A 21,206-nucleotide genomic window follows, 5' to 3' on the forward strand; every position below is an offset into this window, starting at 1 on the left:
TGTGTCTTTATAATTTACCATCTATTGTTTAAGAACAACACAGAATCTTCTCTTGTGTACTTGCACAATAACTCATGGTTTCTCTGACCTGCTAGTACTACAGCTTGCTAAGAACTGTGCTTTTGCATGTCCCCTTTATTTGAATGACAGACTATTTTGCATATATGAGGATCTTTTGAATTAGTAGCAATAAACGATAATTGCCCAGAATTCACTGCAGAGAAACAAAAGGTTTTTTTTTTTTTTTAAAGTTAAAAGATACCAGAAAATGAAGTGAATACATTTTTACTACAATTTCCTTCATCTTCAATCAATTAAAGACCTTTAATATATTCTTATGCCAAAGCCAAGTATGAAAGTTCACCTAGAATTCTTTGAATTGGAAATGTTCAACTGCAACAATAATTGTTTTTCACAAAATAGCTGCTTTAAAGGGGACCTATCACCCAGACATAAAATGCTGTATAATAAAAGTCCTTATTGAACTAAACATGAAATCCAAATTCTAATTAAAGCATCAATACCTGCTATAAAGATATTTAAAATGCATAGAGGAGGGACAGGCAGTTATTTTCACATTCCATTTTGCACTTTCTTTGTGTCACTGCACTCCTCGCATTCTCCCTTTCCTTTTTACTACCTGTAATTGTGGGCTTGGTTATTGGGTCCCCCATTCTGGCATGTAAACAAGATTATGGCATGATACAAACTTGTTTTAATAACAGTGTTGTGCCTGCCTGCTTGCTGTTATTGTGAATGCCAAGACTGAAGGAAAGAAGATTTAAATAATGTATATAGTGTAGGTAAAGTAAATTTTGCCAGACTAACAATAGAATATAATTTGGAATTATTTCTCAGGGTGACAGGTTCCCTTTAATAGGAAACAGAGAGCAATTAGAGAAATGTTAGCTATTCGTTGTTGAGTTTAAAACTATTACAGATGGCTTCTGGTTCAGACAGCTAAATTAAATTATTACTATATAAGTTTTAGGACCTATTTAATGTGTTGCTGTACAGTTATGTGGTGTGTTAAGTGATAGCAAAAGCACTTTTTACTAGACCGTGCCTCCTGGTGCATTGCAAGCTCCACTGATAACATAGTAGATATCTATTGTTGCCTTTACAAAAATCCAGCCTGTAACAGAATTGTATTATACTGTACTAGAAATAATGGCCCTGTAAAAAAGTAAGTGATGTATAGATGTTATTAAGAGAAAATAAATGAGAAAATGGGATCTAGTGGAATAAAAAATATCTTCAATGTTGCAAAGAGGTTAGAAGATACACATCTAAACTGTAATTATGTTCTAAAGTGGCAGAACTGTAAGGATAAAATTCAACTTTCTAGGTCAAGGGAAAAAGAAGTATCCTGAGGCTGAACAGCTATATAAAAAAATTGATTACTCATCAGCTTCAAAAAGGAAAACATACTTAAAACCCGAGCCAGAGCATCTTTGAGTGGCTTGCCATTCAGAGAACAGTATTCTTATCATAGCCCACATATGCCACAAAAATGAAGTATTGCTGGGGTACAACAAACGCCAACAGAGCAACCAGTGCTGGAAATACAAGCAGCTCTGAAGGAACAATAAATTGCAAGAGCGACAGTATTGTTAGGGGAATAGTGGTATTTGAGGACAAACCAAAGTTGGCAATGCTGGGGCCATATGAGAGTGAGAATTGTGGGAAACTAGAGGGCAATGCTGGTATGTGAGGAAGCAAGTGGTTTTGACCAACACATTTATTTAAAATAAAATGTAACTACAATCAATAAAAACTCACCTTGAAAAGAGTATCGCCTTCCATTGCTGAGCACTCTAAAATCCTATGATATTGGATTTTTGGCTGGCTGTTTACTAAGGACTGGGTCAAATATGAAAGGACTGGATCTCCTGAAAAAGCTTTGATTTGGTACAATGTGCATTACAATCTTGCAGTGATGTTGGGGCCTATTGGGGCATCAGCATCAACCAATTGCATATCTGGCATCCTTAATTAGTATCATAATTGCCTAACAGTGTTTATTATTTGCCACTGAAGTTCTAATACATTTCTGTTAAAATACACACAACAAAAACTGTGGTACAGTGTTAGCCAGTAGCAAAAATAACAAATAAAAAAACAAACAAATACAAAAAGTATTGTAAAAGTGATACCTATATTGGCTAACAATAAAAAAAATACATTGCAAGCTTTCAGAGCACCAAGGCCCCTTCGTCAGGCAAAATAAAAATGAAAGCTAGAAAGGCACAACATATATTCTGTTAGATCAGTGAAAGGTATTCATGGACAATAAATTAGGACTTTACAGATAGCTAAAGATCAAATGTAGAGATAATACAATGAATTAGGGTGGGATGTAAATAGTCCAGGAGTCTGGATTCAGTCAGGTCACATAGTGTGACATGAAACCTGACCCTAAATTAAGACCCTATCCTAATGTGTTAAATAACTCCATACATTTGATTTTGGCTGCAGAAATGTTGCCCCACTGGTGTATCACATGATTTGGTGTTGATTTTATGTCTGTGATGGTTCATCCTTGTGCGCAATTTTTGTCCTGTTTCACCAATATACAGTATATGCCTCCTGTAGAGCACCTAGTACATGTAATCATGTATACCACATTGAAATGCACTTAGTGTAACGTGCTTGGTTGCAGATGGGGCAGCTCAAATAGAAATGAGGTTCAGTAGGCTCCATTGCAAGCTCCATTTTGCACTACAAGATGTTGAAGCAATATTTGGCATTTTGCAGGTGATTATTTATAATCTGAGCCCTGTATTGTTTGTGTAGAGCAGGTTGTCATCTTTTTGGGGCACTGAAGTTTACCTTTAATCCCCAGTTCTACCTGAGTTTTAAGCCATTGCATATTCCTCTATGACAGTTCATCTAGTATTTTCCTTTAAATGGGTGATATTCCTTCTCTGTAATGAGTTAAGTCATTCAGTTGTTTAAAATTTGATGCAAAATAGGGTTGATCCTCATTAGCACACATGATAGTTAATGAACGTCCAATAATGGCATTTAAACTTATTGTTATGAGTTCTTCCCACTTCGCCTGGTATCATTATACCCAGTTGGTGGCTATCATTGAAAATCAATGTTTTGTTCTAAGCAAGAGATTATTTAATTCCTCCCTTTAAGGTACATTTATCTGCCAATTAGAAGAGTGATTTTAATTAAAATAATTTCCTTTTTCTTTGGTATTGAAACTGATTACAGAAACTATATCTATAGAATTAATGTATTGTAGTTTATTCAGAAAGCCATCTGTTGTAACGTAACAAATTGTTGTTGAGGGAAGAGTTCTTGTTCATTAGCAAGCCAGCTTCCAGCTATTTGTGTGAATATGTAGGGAATCTTTTTATCAGTCCATTCCATTATTACAAACCTTTTCAATATCTGCTTGAGTGTTTCCCCCTAGTTTACTATGCCTTTTTGTTCCTAACATGCTGCCTACTGAGCCTTCATGAATTAGGCTATCATTTTGATACAGTTCCTCTGGAAGATCAAAGTAGCAATTCCATTAGAAACTGCCCTACTAGATGAACATTATCACTCTTTCCTCTTTGGAAACAGGGTTGGACTGGGCCAGCAGGGCATTGGGAAAAAACCCGGTGGGCGCCCGGCTCTTGTGGGCCCTGCTGGCCCAGATACGCGCCCTGCTGAATCTCCCTGTTGCATCTTCCTGCCGCGATCTCCCTTTATTGGGCAGATCATGGCAAATACAAAGTGCGCGTATGCGCGGCTGGGGGCCTGGCTCAGCAGGGGACCCTGAGGTTGGGGCTGGCTTGCCATGGGGGGTCCTGAGATAGCAGCCTGGTGGGCCCCAGTCCGACCCTGTTTGGAACTGAGACGATCTGCAGATACAATAAACTACTTATGTCATACTGTATATACATACTGTATATAAAAATATAGATTCTGATTCTATATAGCACAATGTTACAAAAAAAAACAATTTGCTATTAACAATACCCAACCCTGTGTTATGAACAATTATTTAATTATGTTTCTATTGATTCTATTAGTACATGTTAATGCTTTCTGTCTGTGTGTTTTTGCCCTTAGCTATTCAAGGATCAGGGGTGATCTTTAAAACTGTGGAAGTGACGCTTCATAAAGAGGGAAACACATTTGGATTCGTAATTAGAGGTACATTACCTGTCAGTAACATTCTTTAAAAAAACCACAATGTATAGATATAGTTTTAATTTTCCCCAAATAGGCTGTATATATATTTTATGGCAGAACTATCCAACAATATGCAACAAGGTTTAATCTTAACTTCCATGAAAAAATGCTTCTGGTCTATAGCTATGTTTTTGCAAAATAGAAAATCTGCTAAATGATAGCTATGCTGCATTATATAAAGCTGTCATTACTTTGGCTGGCAGAAAAACTTGGCTGTAGGTGATCTGGTTCTATGTGTAGAGTATGAGATTTTTAAATCTAGAAGGCTACACTTGCTTAGTCCCTCAAACTTGTACAGGTATGGGGCCTGTTATCCAGAATTCCCAGGACCTGAAGTCTTTAGCATAAGGGATCTTTCAGTAATTTAGTTCACCATAGCCTAAGGGGCAGATTTATCAAAGGTCGAATATTAGAGTTTTTAAAATTCGAATAGTATCTTAAAGAAAAAAGTAGAATATCTACAACTCTAATAAGTATTAACAAACCCGAAAACTAAAATGTCCCTCCCAAAAAATCTCAAATGTCAGGAAGGCTATTTACATCTTCAAATGGGTCATTGACCTCTGCCATTGACTTCTACATGAACTTGGCAGGTTTTAGGTGGCGAATAGTCAAGTTTGAATTGTTCCATGGGTCCAAGTATGATAAATTCCGAATTAGAGTTTGGATTATTCTCAACTCAAATTTGTTTTTGAACCACACATCCAACTCAAAAATTAGAATTTCCAATTCGAACCATAATAAATCTGCCCCTAAGTGTGCTAAAAATTATTTACATTAAATAAATTAAATATGCCACCAACATGGATTTATGCAGCTTAGATAGGATCAAGTACAATGTACTTTACTTTTATTACAAGGAGAAAGGAAATCATTTATAAAAAATAGATTAATTTCCTTATATACTGTACTTGTTCTTTACATTCAATGTATTCTTTTTCACAGCATTTTAATGTGTATACCCACATGTTTGCTTTATAGTATTCATTATTATACTTTATTTCTTTTAGACTTTTATATACTTGTTATATGTTCATTGTGTCATATTCTTCTTTACCATTGATGGATATTCTTTTTAACAGTATTTTATTCTCTTTACCCATGACAGGTAAATGAAACTATGATTTTAATCTATATAACAAAAGATTCAAGTTGCTTTAGATATATTTTGGTTTTATTATATTTGCTTTATTCGATGATAGAATTTCTATTTCCCCTAGCTAACAAATATTGATACATTTTAGCAGTATACATGTATATGTGAAAATGGTAAAAGCTGCCAATAAAAGGAATCTCTATCATAAAGCTGTTTGAATAACAAATTCCATTATATATTGTATTATATATATATATTCGATGTACCTTAATTAATCATTGCTGTATCAAAAATGACAAAGTGTTTATATAATCCTAATGTCTCAATTGTACCCTAACCTTTTAGTTTGTAAACCCTATTGTACTCTGTAATCCTTGTCTGTTATCCACCATTTATTCCCTGTTTGCTATAACTGCAGTAAAGCACTGCGTATCTTGACAGCGCTATATAAATAAATGATGATATATATATATATTATATATATTTTATATATATATATATATATATATATATATATATATATATATATATATATATATATATATATATATATATATATATATATATATAGTCTGTAGTGCTGGTTTGGACTCCTGCAACAATGTAGATAGTGCTTTCTTTGTGGGCTAGCCTAGATCCAGGACCTCAAATTTGAAGGTTGTGACATCAGACCAGCCAGCACCAGACCCTCTTTTTGAGAAACGATGGCCACTAACCCTGCAGACTGTGATCTGTTTTGCACTTATAATAATAATGACATAATTTAGGTTATCCATTGGGCCCTATTGTTAGGTCCATGTCTCTTGTATTCATTCAACCTTAATTCTTCTCTGTACATATGTTTATTATTTAATGCTTCTTATTGGTGAAGTCAGACAGGACATTGGAATTCACATTAAAACCTGTTGATGAGGACAGTAGCTTTTATATAGTAAATCTTACATGGGTTAATATGATTTGTTACATGCTATATGACATTATTGCCTTCTTGTGACCTTTGCAGACTTGTAGTGAATGCATTGTTCATAATCTTTGCTTCAAGGTGGCAGTTGAAGGTTTACTGGTTAGAAAGAAGTCCATGGAAGATTTGTGTAGAGCAGCAATGGCTGATGTATGTTCCCCCTGTTCCACTAAGGGGAATGTTTGTGCTTGGAGCCATACACTCATTTTGTGTCAATGTTTGCAGGAGGAGCACATGAGGACCGAAATAAATCTCGACCCATTGTAATAACTTGCATTAGACCCGGAGGACCAGCTGACAGGTACAATACATCTTTCTGCAGCAAAACAGATGGATCTGGAGTTTTCTGGCACATGAGCAGATAAGCTACACATCAAACCTTCTAAGCAGTTATAATGAATGTAAAGATTCTCTCTATGTATTCTTATGTATTAGCAGCTCTGCCAAAATCATCTGTAGAAAATGCTTATTGCTTCATGTACTCTGCCATCTCCCCTGCCTCCATTACTAGCTATTATTATTGCTTTAAACAATGTCAATGTATTGCCAGACGTAATGCACTAGAGGAGACATATGACAACAATTGTTAACATTATTCAAAGCCACAAAGACAGTGCTGAGATTGGTTGAGCTAACCAGCCTAATGAAATAAAAATAAAAAAGACCCGTTTCTGACAAGCGCCCTCCCACGTAGAGCTGCAAGGTTCTTCTTTCCCCTTGGGAGCATGTAAATGTTCTGCAACATGTTTAGTATTCTGTCTAGGTTGCACATTAATGAGAATCTTAATCTCAGGTTTTTTAGCAATTTTACATATCTTTACAATTTAAAAATGTAAATTTCTCTGGTTTTCTTTCCTGTAACTAATTATACTACACATAAAACGTTGACTTTCATAAGATCCCCTGGAGTAGTGAACCATAAAACTGTAAAATTCTCCTTAGGCTAAAGCCAACCTCCAGCTGTTTCTCAGCTGCATCTCCCAGCATTCTGTAACTGCCCTTTATTGTTATGCTTATTATGACAAATAGTCTCAGCCTGAACACCATGCAATAACTATCCATGTATTATTGTTGTATAGCCAATTTTTCTCCATTCTGGGTAACCTACCTGTATTTCTGATTTAGTTGTTTTGTTTCCATTGACAGAATGACATGACAGTGCCAGAGCTTTCAATTAATCGCTATAATTAACAAGAATCGGGGCATTAAAGAGACAGTTCACCTTCGCAAAACTTCTAATTTTAAGTCAGAAAATACAACCCTGATTGAGCACCACAACCCATTATCCTTCTGGTTGTCAATAAAGAGTTGGGCTATGTTTTTGAACTGCTTTAGCTCTGTTGCCCCAATTAGAATTTGCCAGTATTACTTTAAATTCTGTACTGCAAGGATATGCATACAGCACAGTGTAGTAGAAAAAGGTATATACAGTAGGATTGTTATTTCTGTTGCCTTGGAACAGGAATAGAACAGCTGGGGTTCATGAGGGGCTTGCTGTTAATTGAAGTTCATCAATAGGGTTATGGGTTGGAATCCATCATTTATATAATTCCCAAGTTTAACTTGTTTTCCATCCTGTTCAGTTTATCATATAATAAAGCCATGGAACCAAAACATAAGCCTGCAGTGGATTGCTTGGTCATTATTCAATAATAGGCAGTTATTCTCCCATCACTGATTTGCAGATTGAAGTAATTTCTTTTCCTCTGTGACCTCGTGCTCACTAACTGTCAAGGTAAATGTTAAGAGTGAAAGACAAGTGGGATTGATGTCAAGAGCCATGCAAGTGAATCATTTTGTGCAAGTGGTTATTATCTCTAAGCCACATTACGCTAAATTAATAAAGATTGTTTCCTCCATCCCTTTTCAGAGAGGGCACAATCAAGCCAGGGGACAGGCTGCTAAGCATTGATGGGATTCGGCTGCATGGAACCACTCACACAGAAGCCATGAGTATACTAAAGCAGTGCGGACAGGAGGCAACACTGCTGATAGAATATGATGTCTCTGTAATGGGTAAGCTAGACTGATAACTTCCAGATTTTATTGGTACTTGCACACAATTTGTAGTGACCTCAAAGCGTTCTCATCTCAGTCATTTCTTTGGGTAATTAACCTGCTCTACAGATGATTATACACCGCTAGAATCTCACTGCTTAGGCTTTTATATTGAGACACGTTTTCATAGAATTGCAGTTGTAAATTATATTCAAGGTAGGAAAGTTGTAATTAATAAAAACGAGTTTGGAAGCATGGGGTATTCAATATATTGTATATATTAAATTTAGTAGGACCTGGGGTTTTCTGGTTAAGGGATCTTTTGTCATTTGGATCTCTAAAAAAAAATTCAATATTAAATAAACTCAATAGGATTGTTTTGCCACTAATATTGATTCATGCAGCTTAGTTACCATCAAGTACAAGCTGCTGTTTTATAATTAAAGAGAAAAAGGAAATAATAAAAAAAGAGAATTATTTAGTTAATATGGACTCTATGGGACCTTTCTGCATAATGCAGCTTTTTGCATAATGGTTTTTTGGATAACGGGTTTCCTACCTGTATGATATTATAATCAGATTAATCGTAGGACCTACCATGACAAATAAGACCCATAGCGTTTGTGCAGTCTGTGCTTTGCACCTAGTGCTGATTCAGCCTGAAATAGGTATATATATCCATATTGAAGACAAATCTCTAACTTTTCAGAACACTATGAAATCTGTGACCATATAGATTTGTTGCAGTGCTGGGACTGCTTGGGCATTTGGAGGGATGGCCCAGCTGCTGCCATATTATAAACAGGCTTCTACAGAAAAGACCATATTTAACTCCACATGTTCCCTTGGTTCACCTGCAGATTAAATGTGTATTGACCTTTGTTAGTGAAACTTTCTTAAATTAAAGTTTGAACAAAGTTTTCTTTTAAATGTTTTTTTAAGAAAATAACATATTTCCATGCAAATTTCAAACTAATGTAACTTTGGTATGTAAAATGGGTGGACAATTAAAATTATGAGGGTAGACTGTCAAGGCTGGGGTTGTTTCTCCAGAAAAAGACTCTTGTGAGAGGACATGATTACACTTTACAAGTACATTAGAAGGGATTAAAGAAAGATAGTGGGGGATCTTTTGTTCCATAAAATGGATCACTGCACCAGACGCCACCCCTTCAAACTAGCGGAAAATAACTTTCATTTGAAGTAGGTATGCAACGAATCCAGGATTAGGTTGGGGATTCGGACAGGATTCAGCATATTTCAGCAGGCTTCTGATTCGGCCAAATCCTTCTGTCTGGTTGAACCGAATATGAATCCTAATTTGCATATGCAAATTAGGGGGTAGGAGGGAAATCGAGTGACTTTTTGTCACAAAACAAGGAAGTAAAAATGTTTTCCCCTACCACCCCTAATTTGCATATGCAAATTAGTATTCGGATTTGGTTCCGTATTCGCCCAAATCTTTTGCGAAGGATTCGGGGATTCGGCGGAATCCAAAATATTGGTTTCGGTGCATCCCTAATTTGAAGCAACATAGGGGGTTCTTCACAGTGAGGTTGTGGAATAATAAAATAGTAGCAGGTGTTTGTTTTATGATGGATATAGAAATGCTATTTAAATGTGAAACATAAAGCAGACCCAATTAAAAGCAAAATGCCTGTGAAATGTTTAAAATAGATTGTCTGCGCTCACCACTTTTCAGCATGTCCTGCTTAATGTCGTGACCCTCTGGTTTTAATGAGTATGCGGAAATAAATCTGAGCTGCAGACTGCCTCAAATAACATCCGAGGAAACAACTGTCCATATCATATTTGCAGGCTGATTAGTATTGGTGCAGGATGATTAATAATGCATTCTTTACTGCAAATTGGTTGGCTCCTTCATTGTGTTGTTATAACCTTTCTTTGTGTATGTTAATGAGAGAGAAAAAATCCCTCTTCAGCACAACTGGATTTATAAAAATAGCACTCCTCATATGGGGAGATATTGTTACAAACATCATGTTCCTGTGGGTTGGGTTTATTATATAGTTACAGTGTGTGCTGTAATTGGGCCTTCCGCCTAGTGGTTGAATGATTAGATCTCCGCCACCAGTGGAAATTGCATAGATATATACAGTAGAACACCCATTTTATGTTTTTCAGGGGACCAAAAACAGTAAAATATCATAAAATCAGGGAAATGCGTTATACAGGTATGGGACCTGTTATCTGGAATGCTCGGGACCTGGGGTTTTCTGGATCTTTCCGTAATTTGGGTCTTCATGCCTTATGTCTACTAGAAATTCATTTAAACATTAAATAAACCCAATAGGCTGGTTTTGCTTCCAATAAGGATTAGTTATATCTTAGTTGAGATCAAGTACAAACTACTGTTTTATTATTACAGAGAAAAAGGAAATCATTTTTTAATAATTTGAATTATTTGGATAAAATAGAGTCTATGGGAGATAGCCATTCTGTAATTCTGAGCTTTCTGGATATCGGGTTTCCAGATAAGGGATCCTATACCTGTATGATAATGACCAAAAAGAACTGTAAAATGAAGGGATTTTTAAAAGAATATTTATGCCCTTTAAAATCAGGGTATGTAAAATAGAGGTTTCACTGTATATAAATATTCTCACCTGCACTACATCCTTTTAAGGGGATCTATTGCGAAAACTAAAATTTAATGCAAGCTTCATCTCACTGAAATAAGACACTTTCTAAATATAACCAATTAAAAAATCGGTACTGTTCATGAAATAATTAAGTTACCCTTCAGTATCTCCCCCTAAGCAACCTATCACTCTTACTGCATGAAGAGAAAAAAAGAGAAAGGTTGCTGAGTGTGGGTCAGTGTAGAGTATCTTGGTTATTTCATAAACAGTAAAGAATGTTTATTTGATTATATTTGGAAAGTTTTAATGATTTGTCCTGTGAAGTCTGCAGGACCTGATGGTTTATGTCCTAGGGTGTTAAAGGGCTGTGCTACCCAATTGAGTGAATTTTTTTCGTTTTTATTTAATTTGAGTTTAACTGGTATGACTGTCCCTGTTCTTTGGAAGACTGTTGTGCCCTGTTCCTGTGCCAAAGTGTAAGCACCCTAATACCTTTAATAATTATAGACCTATAGCACTGACTTCTCATATTATGAATGTATTGGAGAAAATAATTTTAAAACAACTTAGCAAGGTAGTCGAGTCATCCCTCGATCCTCTGCAGTTTGCTTACCATGAGGATATTGGTGTGGAGGACACCTCTATCTTCTTGTTAAGTAGGGTTTGTGCTCATTTGTAGGAGGCAGGTAGTAATGTAAGGATTATGTTTTTTTTATTTTTCAAGTGCTTTTAATACCTTATGTCCTGCTTTGCTTGGGCCTAATCTTGTATAAATGAAGCTGCTCAATTAGTGGCTTGGATTATTAATTATCTTAATTCAGCAAAAGGTTGCAGGTGCACACCTGGTCTCTCAATATCGTGCACGGTGCTTGGGGCATAGGAGGAAGGCACCTCCACTACTCAGACCCTGACTAAGGGGTACGCCCCCGAAACGTTGTAACCTTTGGCTTGACATTAAACACGGGTATTAACCCTTAAGCAGAAAACGTGTGCTGGATCCCACTAATTATCTTACCAGTAGGCCCCAATATGCAAGAATTTTCTGTGCTATGTCTGACTCTGTACTTTCTAATACGAGTATAACACAGGGAACAATTTTATCTCCTTTTTTTTACTTATGATTTTAGGTACTCATCGCAATTATGTCACCTACAAAAGTTTTCAGATGAGTCAGTAATTGTGGCCAGTATCAGAGAGGGACAGGGTGCTGAATATAGAAGTGTAATTGAATTGTTTTGTGGGGTGGTGTGCTGCAAACTGTCTACATTTGTGCCTGAAAAGTGGAGCAGAGTGTGGAGAAGTCTTTGCAGGCGAAATTTAGCCCTTTAGTGAAATTGCCCCATTGTCTTTATGTTAAATTTGCAAAGAGAAAAGTCAGTTCACTGCAATATATGAATGGAGCAATTGAAAAACAGATTGTTTCAAAGCATTTCAAGGACACAACAGTAAGTGAAAGTCAGGATGTTCCTGTTCATTATTTTATTCTGTGAATATATCACATTTTCTATGTGCATTTCTGTAATATATTGTAAAAATATGCATAAGGTAGCAAAGGCAATTTCTTGTTCAAAGTAGATGTCAGGAGAGGAAAAGCAGAACTGTGGTCTTTAATTCATTATTGAAAGTAGAAAAAATGTTAATGGCGATGGACTGGCACAAACTGGATCACACTCCAGAAATAGATGTAGTAAAAAAGTTAGTTTATTAAGACAAAAACATCACAGCAAAGGCCTTACGCGTTTCGTGCCTTGAGGGCATAGGCTAAATAAACTTATAACACACAGTCATATTTAAATGAAAAGTAACCAATCAATCGCATGTGTCTAACTCCCAATCACAATTGGGGCGGTAATCAGAGGTAGGCCTATAGTAATCCATCTTACTTTGGCCAATCCACAGTAGGATAATAGATTAAGGTTACAGATGAATGTCTATCAAAAAGCTTTATACATAAAAATATAATTACAAAGTTAAAAATATAATTACAAAGTTAAAAATAGGTGCTAGTCAAAAAAATTGTATATTCCTGTAGAAAGCTGACGCACACTGGGATTTATCAAAATAAAACTTGTATATATATAAATTGTGACTATACATTTTTACATTTCATGCTTTTATACAAAACAGGTAACGTTATATTCAAAGTTCATGCCGAATGGCTGCCTAGTTTCCAGAAAAAATATCCACTTAGCTTCTACATATTGCATAAAGCATTTTTTGCATGTGATGAGATATACAACATTTTTTGAGTTGCAATTGATATATTGTTTAATATTATATGTTTTATTGGATTGAGAGGACCAAAAGGTTGTGGTTTTGTCTACATAGTTGCAAGTAATACATTTGCGAGCTCCGCATTTGTACATTCCCTATTGTATTTAACCAAGTACTATGAATAGATTCGGAGCTTTGTATCACTTGGTGATAAAAGATCTCCAATATTTTTCGAGCATCTAGAGACAAAACAACATTTTGGTCCTAATATTTGATTAAGTGTCGGGTCTGTACGAAGGATAGCTAAATTTGTATTTACAATATTTCTAATTTGTTTGAATTGTGTGATATGTGTCAAAACACATGATAATGTTTCAATATCTTTTTTCTTTCTCTGTGGATTAGGTTCTGTGGGAGAAAGGCCGTTAGTGGAGTTATCTGAATTGAACCTATATTTATTAAAAAGGTCACAACGTTTTATGTATAGAGCTTTACAGAAGGCCGCCTTCAATTTGTTCATGTTATAGCCTCTATCTAAGAGTCTGTCACGTAATAAACATGACTGTATTACGAATTCGTCAAAAGTAGAACAAAGTCTCAAAAATTGACTACCGGTAAACGGTATGCTTTTAATGAAATGGTCAGGGTGAGAAGACTGGGCATGCAAAATGGTATTGCCTGCACAGTCTTTTCAATAAATAGTTGAAAGAACTTTGTTATTCAAAGATCTAAGTGTGATATCTAAAAAAATGTATGTATTTGTATTGTACTCAAAGGTGAACTTCAAGTTTAAATCGTTAGAATTGATATATGATATGAAATCCTGAAATTGTGATTTTGTGCTTGCCTTGACTAGTAGAATGTCATCTATGTAGCGGCCATAATGTATAATACAGTCTTTATATGATGCGTGAAAAAAAGGAGCACATTTAGCACCCATTGCCATGCCATAACATTGGAGATAGTACTTCTGCTAAATTTGATCAGAAGTTTTCTAGCCCATACATGAGGTGTGTCCCACAGGTACCTTGCACATATTGTACATGACAAATTGCATTCAGCAGAGGCATAACTAGAAGTTACTGGGCCCCTCAGCATATTAATTTTAGGGCCCCAAAATGTTCAAGTTGATCATTTTTTCCAATATATATTGAATTTGCTCGTTAATTAGGGCCTCATGCAGGGCCAGAACTACAGTAGGTGTAGGCAAAAGAGGCAGCTGCCTAGGGCACTACCCCTAGTCCACATCTGTCAGTCTTACTCCCCTCCATAGCTGTCCCCTCCCGCCCCTCCGTCCATCCCTCCCCTCTGTCCCTCCCCCTTCCGTCCCTCCCCTCCCTCCGTCGCTCACCCTCCCCTCCCCATCCCTCTCTTCGATCTATGTCACACGCGTGGGGAGCGGTACTTTCCAGCTGGATTGCCTAGCGTGGCCAACTTGGCCAGGCCCTGGCCTCATGGAGCCCCTATACCTCTGGGTCCCCTGCAGCCACAGGGTCTGTTTGTAAGTATTTATGGCCCTGGCATAGAGTAATCTAGATTTTATATATATTGTACCAAATTACTTGTTACCTTCTGGGTAGCCTGGCAAGGTATGGGTTCCTTTAACAGCCTGGTACAAAGTAAACATGACACACTTGCTGAGTTTATAATAAAAGTGAATATGGAACATTCTGTTTGACTAGAACATGTAAATCAGAAGCATGAACAAACACAAACAATATCAGTAAAGAACAAAGTAATAGTCATTAACCGTTTATTAACCCCTGTGGTGCACCACATATAACTGACAGTTCAGGCCTGCTTGTTGTGTAACTTTACGTTGGTGCGCACTTATCTGTAATCCCTGGTGTTGCATCCATGAATTCCAGTACATTTGTAATCCATATGGTTTTCCCAGGGAGTGCAGTGTCCAATAGTTAGTCCTGGCTCTCCTTTGGATAGAACTGGGCCAGTAACTAAGCCGGGGTGACTGATCCTAACGGGCGCTGGAACCTGGGGTCTAACCTACTCCGCTCAGAGAAGGGGCCTGACTAATGAACCTTCTGGTTCTTATGGAGCAATTCCCTGAGTCCCTAACTGGGCCCTACATCTGCAATAGCTACAGTGAGGCCTATTGGAACAGGAACCTAAGGGGCCTAAATGGAGGGTGAGGTCCTTCCCTGACTGACACTCACTGACACACTAAGTGGAATCTGCAGTTGGTGCAGCTTTCCCTGCACTTTACCAGCTTTACCTCACAGGGGATCTCTCTCCCCCTGCTGCTGCCAGATCTGTGTCTGCTCTCTCCTTGCATTCCTGTCTTGTCTTTCTCTTTCCCAGCATTCCTCACACAGTCACATGGCATCAGCCTTACTATTTCCGGATTACCTAACACTGCCATCTGCAGGCTGGAAGTGACCTTTGCATCATCCTTATTTGCCTGTCTATTACACTATATATATATTCATCTATATCTATATATATATATATCATGGGGCATACAGGGAACATGCATGAGGTCTAACATACTTGGGATATTTCTTCTATTACTATTTGCATTAGATCCAGAACAGCAATTACTAGGAAATTAAGTAAATTTAATTATGACTTTGGAAGTCTCTTTTTTTCTACAACAAATATATGGGAATATGTTTAGCATTACTCTTTGGTATAGAAACTTATTGTAATGTTACTATAATAGACAGAGTTGCAGTACTGGCTTGATTTATTTTTTGAGCTAAAATAAAGTGCATGTTTCCTGCTGCAGTGCCCATGGGAAAGTTGCTCCATTTGATTTTGTAGGTGTTACAACAATCCTAACAATCATTACTGAAATACTATATTTATTACAACACTAGTGCCCTTTATCTCTTAGCTCAACAGTTTTTTCCCTAGTTGTGTCTATTAAATTTTGTAAAGTCTGAACTGGCTTCAGTAAATCAGATGAAGTATCCCTGACACTTTGCTCAGCCATGTCTGTTTCTGGCAACATACTGCCTGAAACAATTAATGAAAATTAGATTCAACTTTGCGCAGATGCAACCAGTGGATTCGCAAAACAAAATGGGGATTCTGCCCCAGAAAGGAAATTTAAGAATAAAACAGTATGCGCTTCCTATAATAATCTCCCACCATCAAAGTACTTTTCCTCACAACAGTTTGACTTTTGACAAAAACAGTTCCGTAAAGATCTTTGAATACAGGCAGGTGGAAGACAGGTACGTGATGATTAATTCTCCTGTTTGGCACACAGTATCCCCTTCGTGCTTCCATCTGCCTGTATTCAAAGTTCAAAATTGTAAAAACATGAATATTTGAACTGCAAAAAAATAGACAGGTATAAGTCAAAAGTAAACTTTGTCATCTCAGCACTATACGAATACACAGTGAGATGAGACGACGTGGCTATTGGCAGAAATTGGATATATACATGTGTAAACCTTTCTTGCACAGCGCTTGTGGAAGATGTCCTGCAGTGATGAAAGAGCTGCTCCAATGCTGTGCCAGCTGCTCTGACAGTCTGCTGTAGACTTTTCTGGTCAGCAGAGCTGGCACTACTGTACCAGATGGAGATGCAGTTCGTCAGGACGCTCTCTATGGTGCCCCTGTAGAACACTGTGATGGTGGGAGGCGGAAGGCTGGCCCGTTTCAGTCATCTTAGGAAGTGAAGACGCTGCTGAGCCTTTTTGGTGATGGAGGCGGTGTTAGTGGTCCAGGTGAGGTCATCAGAGATGTGGACTCCCAGGAATTTGGTGTTCTTTACTGTCTCTACTGTGGAGCCGTTGATGGTGAGTGGTGTGTGAGCAGTGCGAGTTCTCCTGAAGTCGACGATCATCTCTTTCATTTTATCCACATTCAGTGACAGGTTGTTCCCAATGCACCAGACTGCCAGCTGCTGAACCTCATCTCTGTACGCCAACTTGTCATTGTGGCTGATAAGCCCCACCACAGTTGTGTCATCGGCGAACTTGATGATGTGGTTTGAGCTGTGTCTAGCTATGCAGTCATGTGTCAGCAATGTGTACAACAACAAGCTGAGAACACATCCTTGAGGAGCTCCTGTGCTCAATCTGATGGCGCTGGAAACGTTGTCGCCGATACGAACAGATTGAGGTCTCTCTGACAGAAAGTCCAAGATCCAATTGCACAAAGAGGTACTCAATCCCAGCTCTCTTAGCTTCCCACTCAGCTTTTGAGGGATGATGGTATTGAATGCTGAGCTAAAGTCTATAAACAGCATTCTCACATAACTGTCTTTCTTGTCCAGATGAGTTAGTGAGAGGTGGAGAGATATGGCATCCTCAGATGACCTGTTTGGCCGATATGCAAATTGTAGTGGGTCCAGTGAGCGGGGGATGGTGCTCTTGATGTGTGCCATCACAAGTCTCTCGAAGCATTTCATGATGACCGGGGTTAGTGCAACAGGGCGGTAGTCATTCAGGCAGGTTACTGAAGATTTCTTTGGCACTGGAATGATGGTGGTGGACTTGAAGAATGTGGGGATGATTATCTGCCTTAGCTATGTGTTGAAAATGTCAGTTAAGACGTCAGCCAGCTGATCAGCTGGATAATGGATCTTTATGTAATTAAAGTCTACAAGAAAATTATGTAAACATTAAATAAACCTAATAGGCTAGCTTTGCTTACAATAAGGATTAATTATATCTGAGTTTGGATCAAGTACAAGGTACTGTTTTATTATTACAGAGAAAAAGGGAATCATTTTTAAAAATTTGTATTATTTGTATAACATGGATTCAATGGGAGATGGCCATTCCGTAATTCGGAGCTTTTTAGATAACTGATCCCATACCTGTATAATACGTGTATATATATTTTTACAGATATACATGATTACACAAAGTAAAAGGAACCCATCATGGTCCGCCCCCGGCTTGCAGGGACCACTTCCCCACCCCTACCTGCTTAGGCCAGCAAAGTAATTCCCTCCATCTTTTTTCCACATTGAAGATATGGATTCTGGGACTTGAACTCCCTTTGCTTTCCATTGTGCACAATTTCCTTCTCATACCTGTCAATTAAGAAGAATGGTGCGCCACCAATAATTCACACAGTACCTGCTAACTAAATAAGCTGCTAATATGTTTTGTGATCTCTAAAATTAATTCCATGATTACAAAATCAGAAAACAATATGTTCACAAAAATGTATGCTGTAAATATAAGTATTAATTTTAAATGTCAAAAATAATTTTGTCTGATTTTAGTGTTTGCAAAATTTTGTGCTGACAAAATACATTTTTGGTAACGAAATTTGCTTTGTGCTGAGTCGTCACTTGTATTAGTAGTTGTATTATATATATATTGCTGAATCTGTAAGCTGTAAACAAAGCCTTTTCCGACACACAATACAACCAACAATATATATACTGTAGAAACATAGAATATTGTGCATGGGGATATGATTCTCAGAAGATTATGTGCCCAGTGAAAGTAAAATCCTAACAATGTCCAGAAAACTGTTTTAATTCTCATGCAAGAGAATGCAAGAGAAAATGATCAATAAAAGATGTATAGAAAACCTTTAAGATCCAGGTAGTTGTAGTTCTAAAGCAGCTGCTGCTAATAGATTGTTTTTTCATGTGTTACTTTTCTTTATCAGAGATTATTGCCATAACAAAGGTAAAAATAATTGCTCACAGAATTGCTTCTTGCATGTGAACCAACAATCAAATCTGCTTGTTAATAGTGATGGGCGAATTTGGGGCGTTTTGCTTAGCCAAAAAATTTGTGAATTTCCCGCTAAATTCGCAGAACGGTGAAAAATATGCGAAACGGCGTCGGTGTCTTGTTTTTGATGCTGGCGTCCATTTTTTTGAAATTTTCACGGCGGTTTCACGAATTTATTCGCCGCCCCCGAATCACGGTAATTTGCCGCAAATTTGTGCCTGGCAAATAAATTCGCCCATCACTACCTGTTAACTCTGCGTGGAAAATAACTCCATTACTGTAGCTGGAATCCAGCATGGTCGGCTTTAGTAATTAACATGTTAATATAAAAAGGGATTAATGTTTCACAAGCAATTAAGAGTTCAATAAATCAGTGTGGCTTGTAAACCCCTCTGTCACGGTGTAAATATTGCAATGAATAAAGCATCCTAGCACATGAATACTTGATATTTGATTCATTGTTGTGTGTCTGTGTTTTGTCCTGCTGTTCTCTGGGAAAGTACATATTGCACCAGGGTTTTTTTTCATTCACACCCAGCCTGACAGCACTTGTTCATCAGCTCCTGCTAATGCAGACACCACATAACCCAGGCCTATGAACAGTCATGTGACACCACTTCTTCCTTATGTACTGTGTTTTACATATGGGAGTCCACTTTAAGATGTACTTTTTTTTTATTCTTTTGCATACCTCCCAACATTTTGGAAAAAACAAGGACAAAAAATGTTTTTGACCATGCACATTTTTGTGGCCACACCCCCTAATTACCATGTTCATTTTACAAAATTCGGCAGGTTTTGAAAGTTTGAACACATTTCTGTGTTTTTTTTCCAGTTATTACAGTTTTGCTAATGAAGGTGAATTGCTGTGAGTCTAACTTTTCCCAAGGGACCTGTTATCTTATATTGTTACAGTTACTTATTTGCTTATCTGAAATTGTTACAAACGTTTCCAAGTGCACTTGGTGACTGTTCTGGGCTCTCTGCCGAGAGCCAATTAAGTTAGAAACATTGTTTCTTTTTTCTGGCTGTTCAGTGCAGAGAAAAAAGGGACTTTCCAGGACAAATGAGAGACTGCAGGTGGAGCTGTCAAAAGAGGGACTGTCCCTCTAAAAACAGGACAGTTGGGAGGTATGCTTTTGGACATTTTTTTTCTTTTGGATTGCCTCATGCTCGTTCTTTATTAGGCGACCATTAGCCTGAATGACAGACTAAGAGGAATAGGTGAGGCCCCAAAGAGAAACTAGTAACAAAACAAATCAGAATTAAGCTAGTCATATATTCAGTCCATTTTATAGGCGCTAAGCGCATGTTCCTTTTAAAAAATATGAAAAACTGAACAGAAAGAACTGTTGTCAATTCCACGAGATAAATGAATGTTTTATTCCAATGTTACCTCTATTTGAATCAGAAATAGCATATACTAGCCTGGACACGAGTTCTTCAGCAGTAAGGGCTAAGCTCCATGGGAGATTTTGTAGGATGGTGTTACATAGTTAAGTTAAGTTGAAAAAAAAGTCCATAAAGTTCAACCCCTCCGAATGAAACCTAGCATCCATCCATACATACATACATACATACATACATACATACATACATACAATTTTTTGGTGTTGCATGGCAAGATCAGATAAAATCTGACCCACAAAATCTGATCAGATTCTTCTGTGGCGTTTAGCCCTCAGATTATCCATTTATCAACATTCTCGTTTTAGTGGTTCTGCAAATGCCATGTAAATTATTATTAAAAGATCCAAATAGGAAAGGCACAAACGAAGAAAAAAAAAAAGTTGAATGTAACTCTTAGAAAAAATAAGAAATAAGATTTTATTGGACAATTACTAGTATAAAAAAATTAGAAGAACTCTATGGGGGTAATTTATTAAACTCCAAATAAATCAGAATTTTTAGAGGAAAAGAAAAACTTATTTTTCAGGATTTATTATACCCATGAGGATGGAAAAAGTCAGAATCCGAAAATCCGGCATCTCCGAACTGCCAAGGTTGCATATAAGTCAATGGGAGAAGTCCTAAAGATATATTGATCTGCGCTGAGTTTCGTGCAATAATCCAAAGATTTTGTGGTTTATGGACAAAAATATGAGTTTTCGGGGTGGAAAATCCAAAAAATTCGTACAATTTTTTTCATGTTTATTTAGGGTTTTTTCAAGCACAGAAATTTTTCAGGAAAAAGTATTGATAAATAAGGGGAAAACTCGTATGGATTTGGTCGGAGTATTTTTAAGAAAATAATGACATAAATTGGACTTTGATAAATGGGCCTCCCCAAGTCCGAATGACTAAAAAAAAAAAGTCCAGCCGTTGACTTCAATGGAAACTCGACTGCTTTTACTTCGTAAAGTTTTTCATAAATCTCAAATTTTTAGTTTTAAAGAAATACAACATGCATTTTTAGAGAAAAATTTAGATTTTTGAAAATAGAAATTTGAATCTTAGTAAATAGGTCC

General features: G+C 37.1%; 1 protein-coding gene across 17 annotated transcripts in view; it reads left to right on the forward strand.

The window, feature by feature from the left end:
* Positions 1-21,206, forward strand: part of grip1.S (glutamate receptor interacting protein 1 S homeolog) — a 260,071-nt gene that overhangs the window by 196,596 nt on the left and 42,269 nt on the right. For all 17 annotated transcript variants that reach the window (XM_041588620.1, XM_041588618.1, XM_018255978.2 and 14 more), the window contains exons 5-7: positions 4,075-4,158; positions 6,480-6,555; positions 8,125-8,270. In XM_041588620.1, coding sequence (XP_041444554.1) covers positions 4,075-4,158; positions 6,480-6,555; positions 8,125-8,270 — 306 coding nt within the window. The remainder of the gene's footprint in view (positions 1-4,074; positions 4,159-6,479; positions 6,556-8,124; positions 8,271-21,206) is intronic.

This window comes from Xenopus laevis, chromosome 3S (assembly GCF_017654675.1).
Source record: "Xenopus laevis strain J_2021 chromosome 3S, Xenopus_laevis_v10.1, whole genome shotgun sequence".
Taxonomy (NCBI): domain Eukaryota; kingdom Metazoa; phylum Chordata; class Amphibia; order Anura; family Pipidae; genus Xenopus; species Xenopus laevis.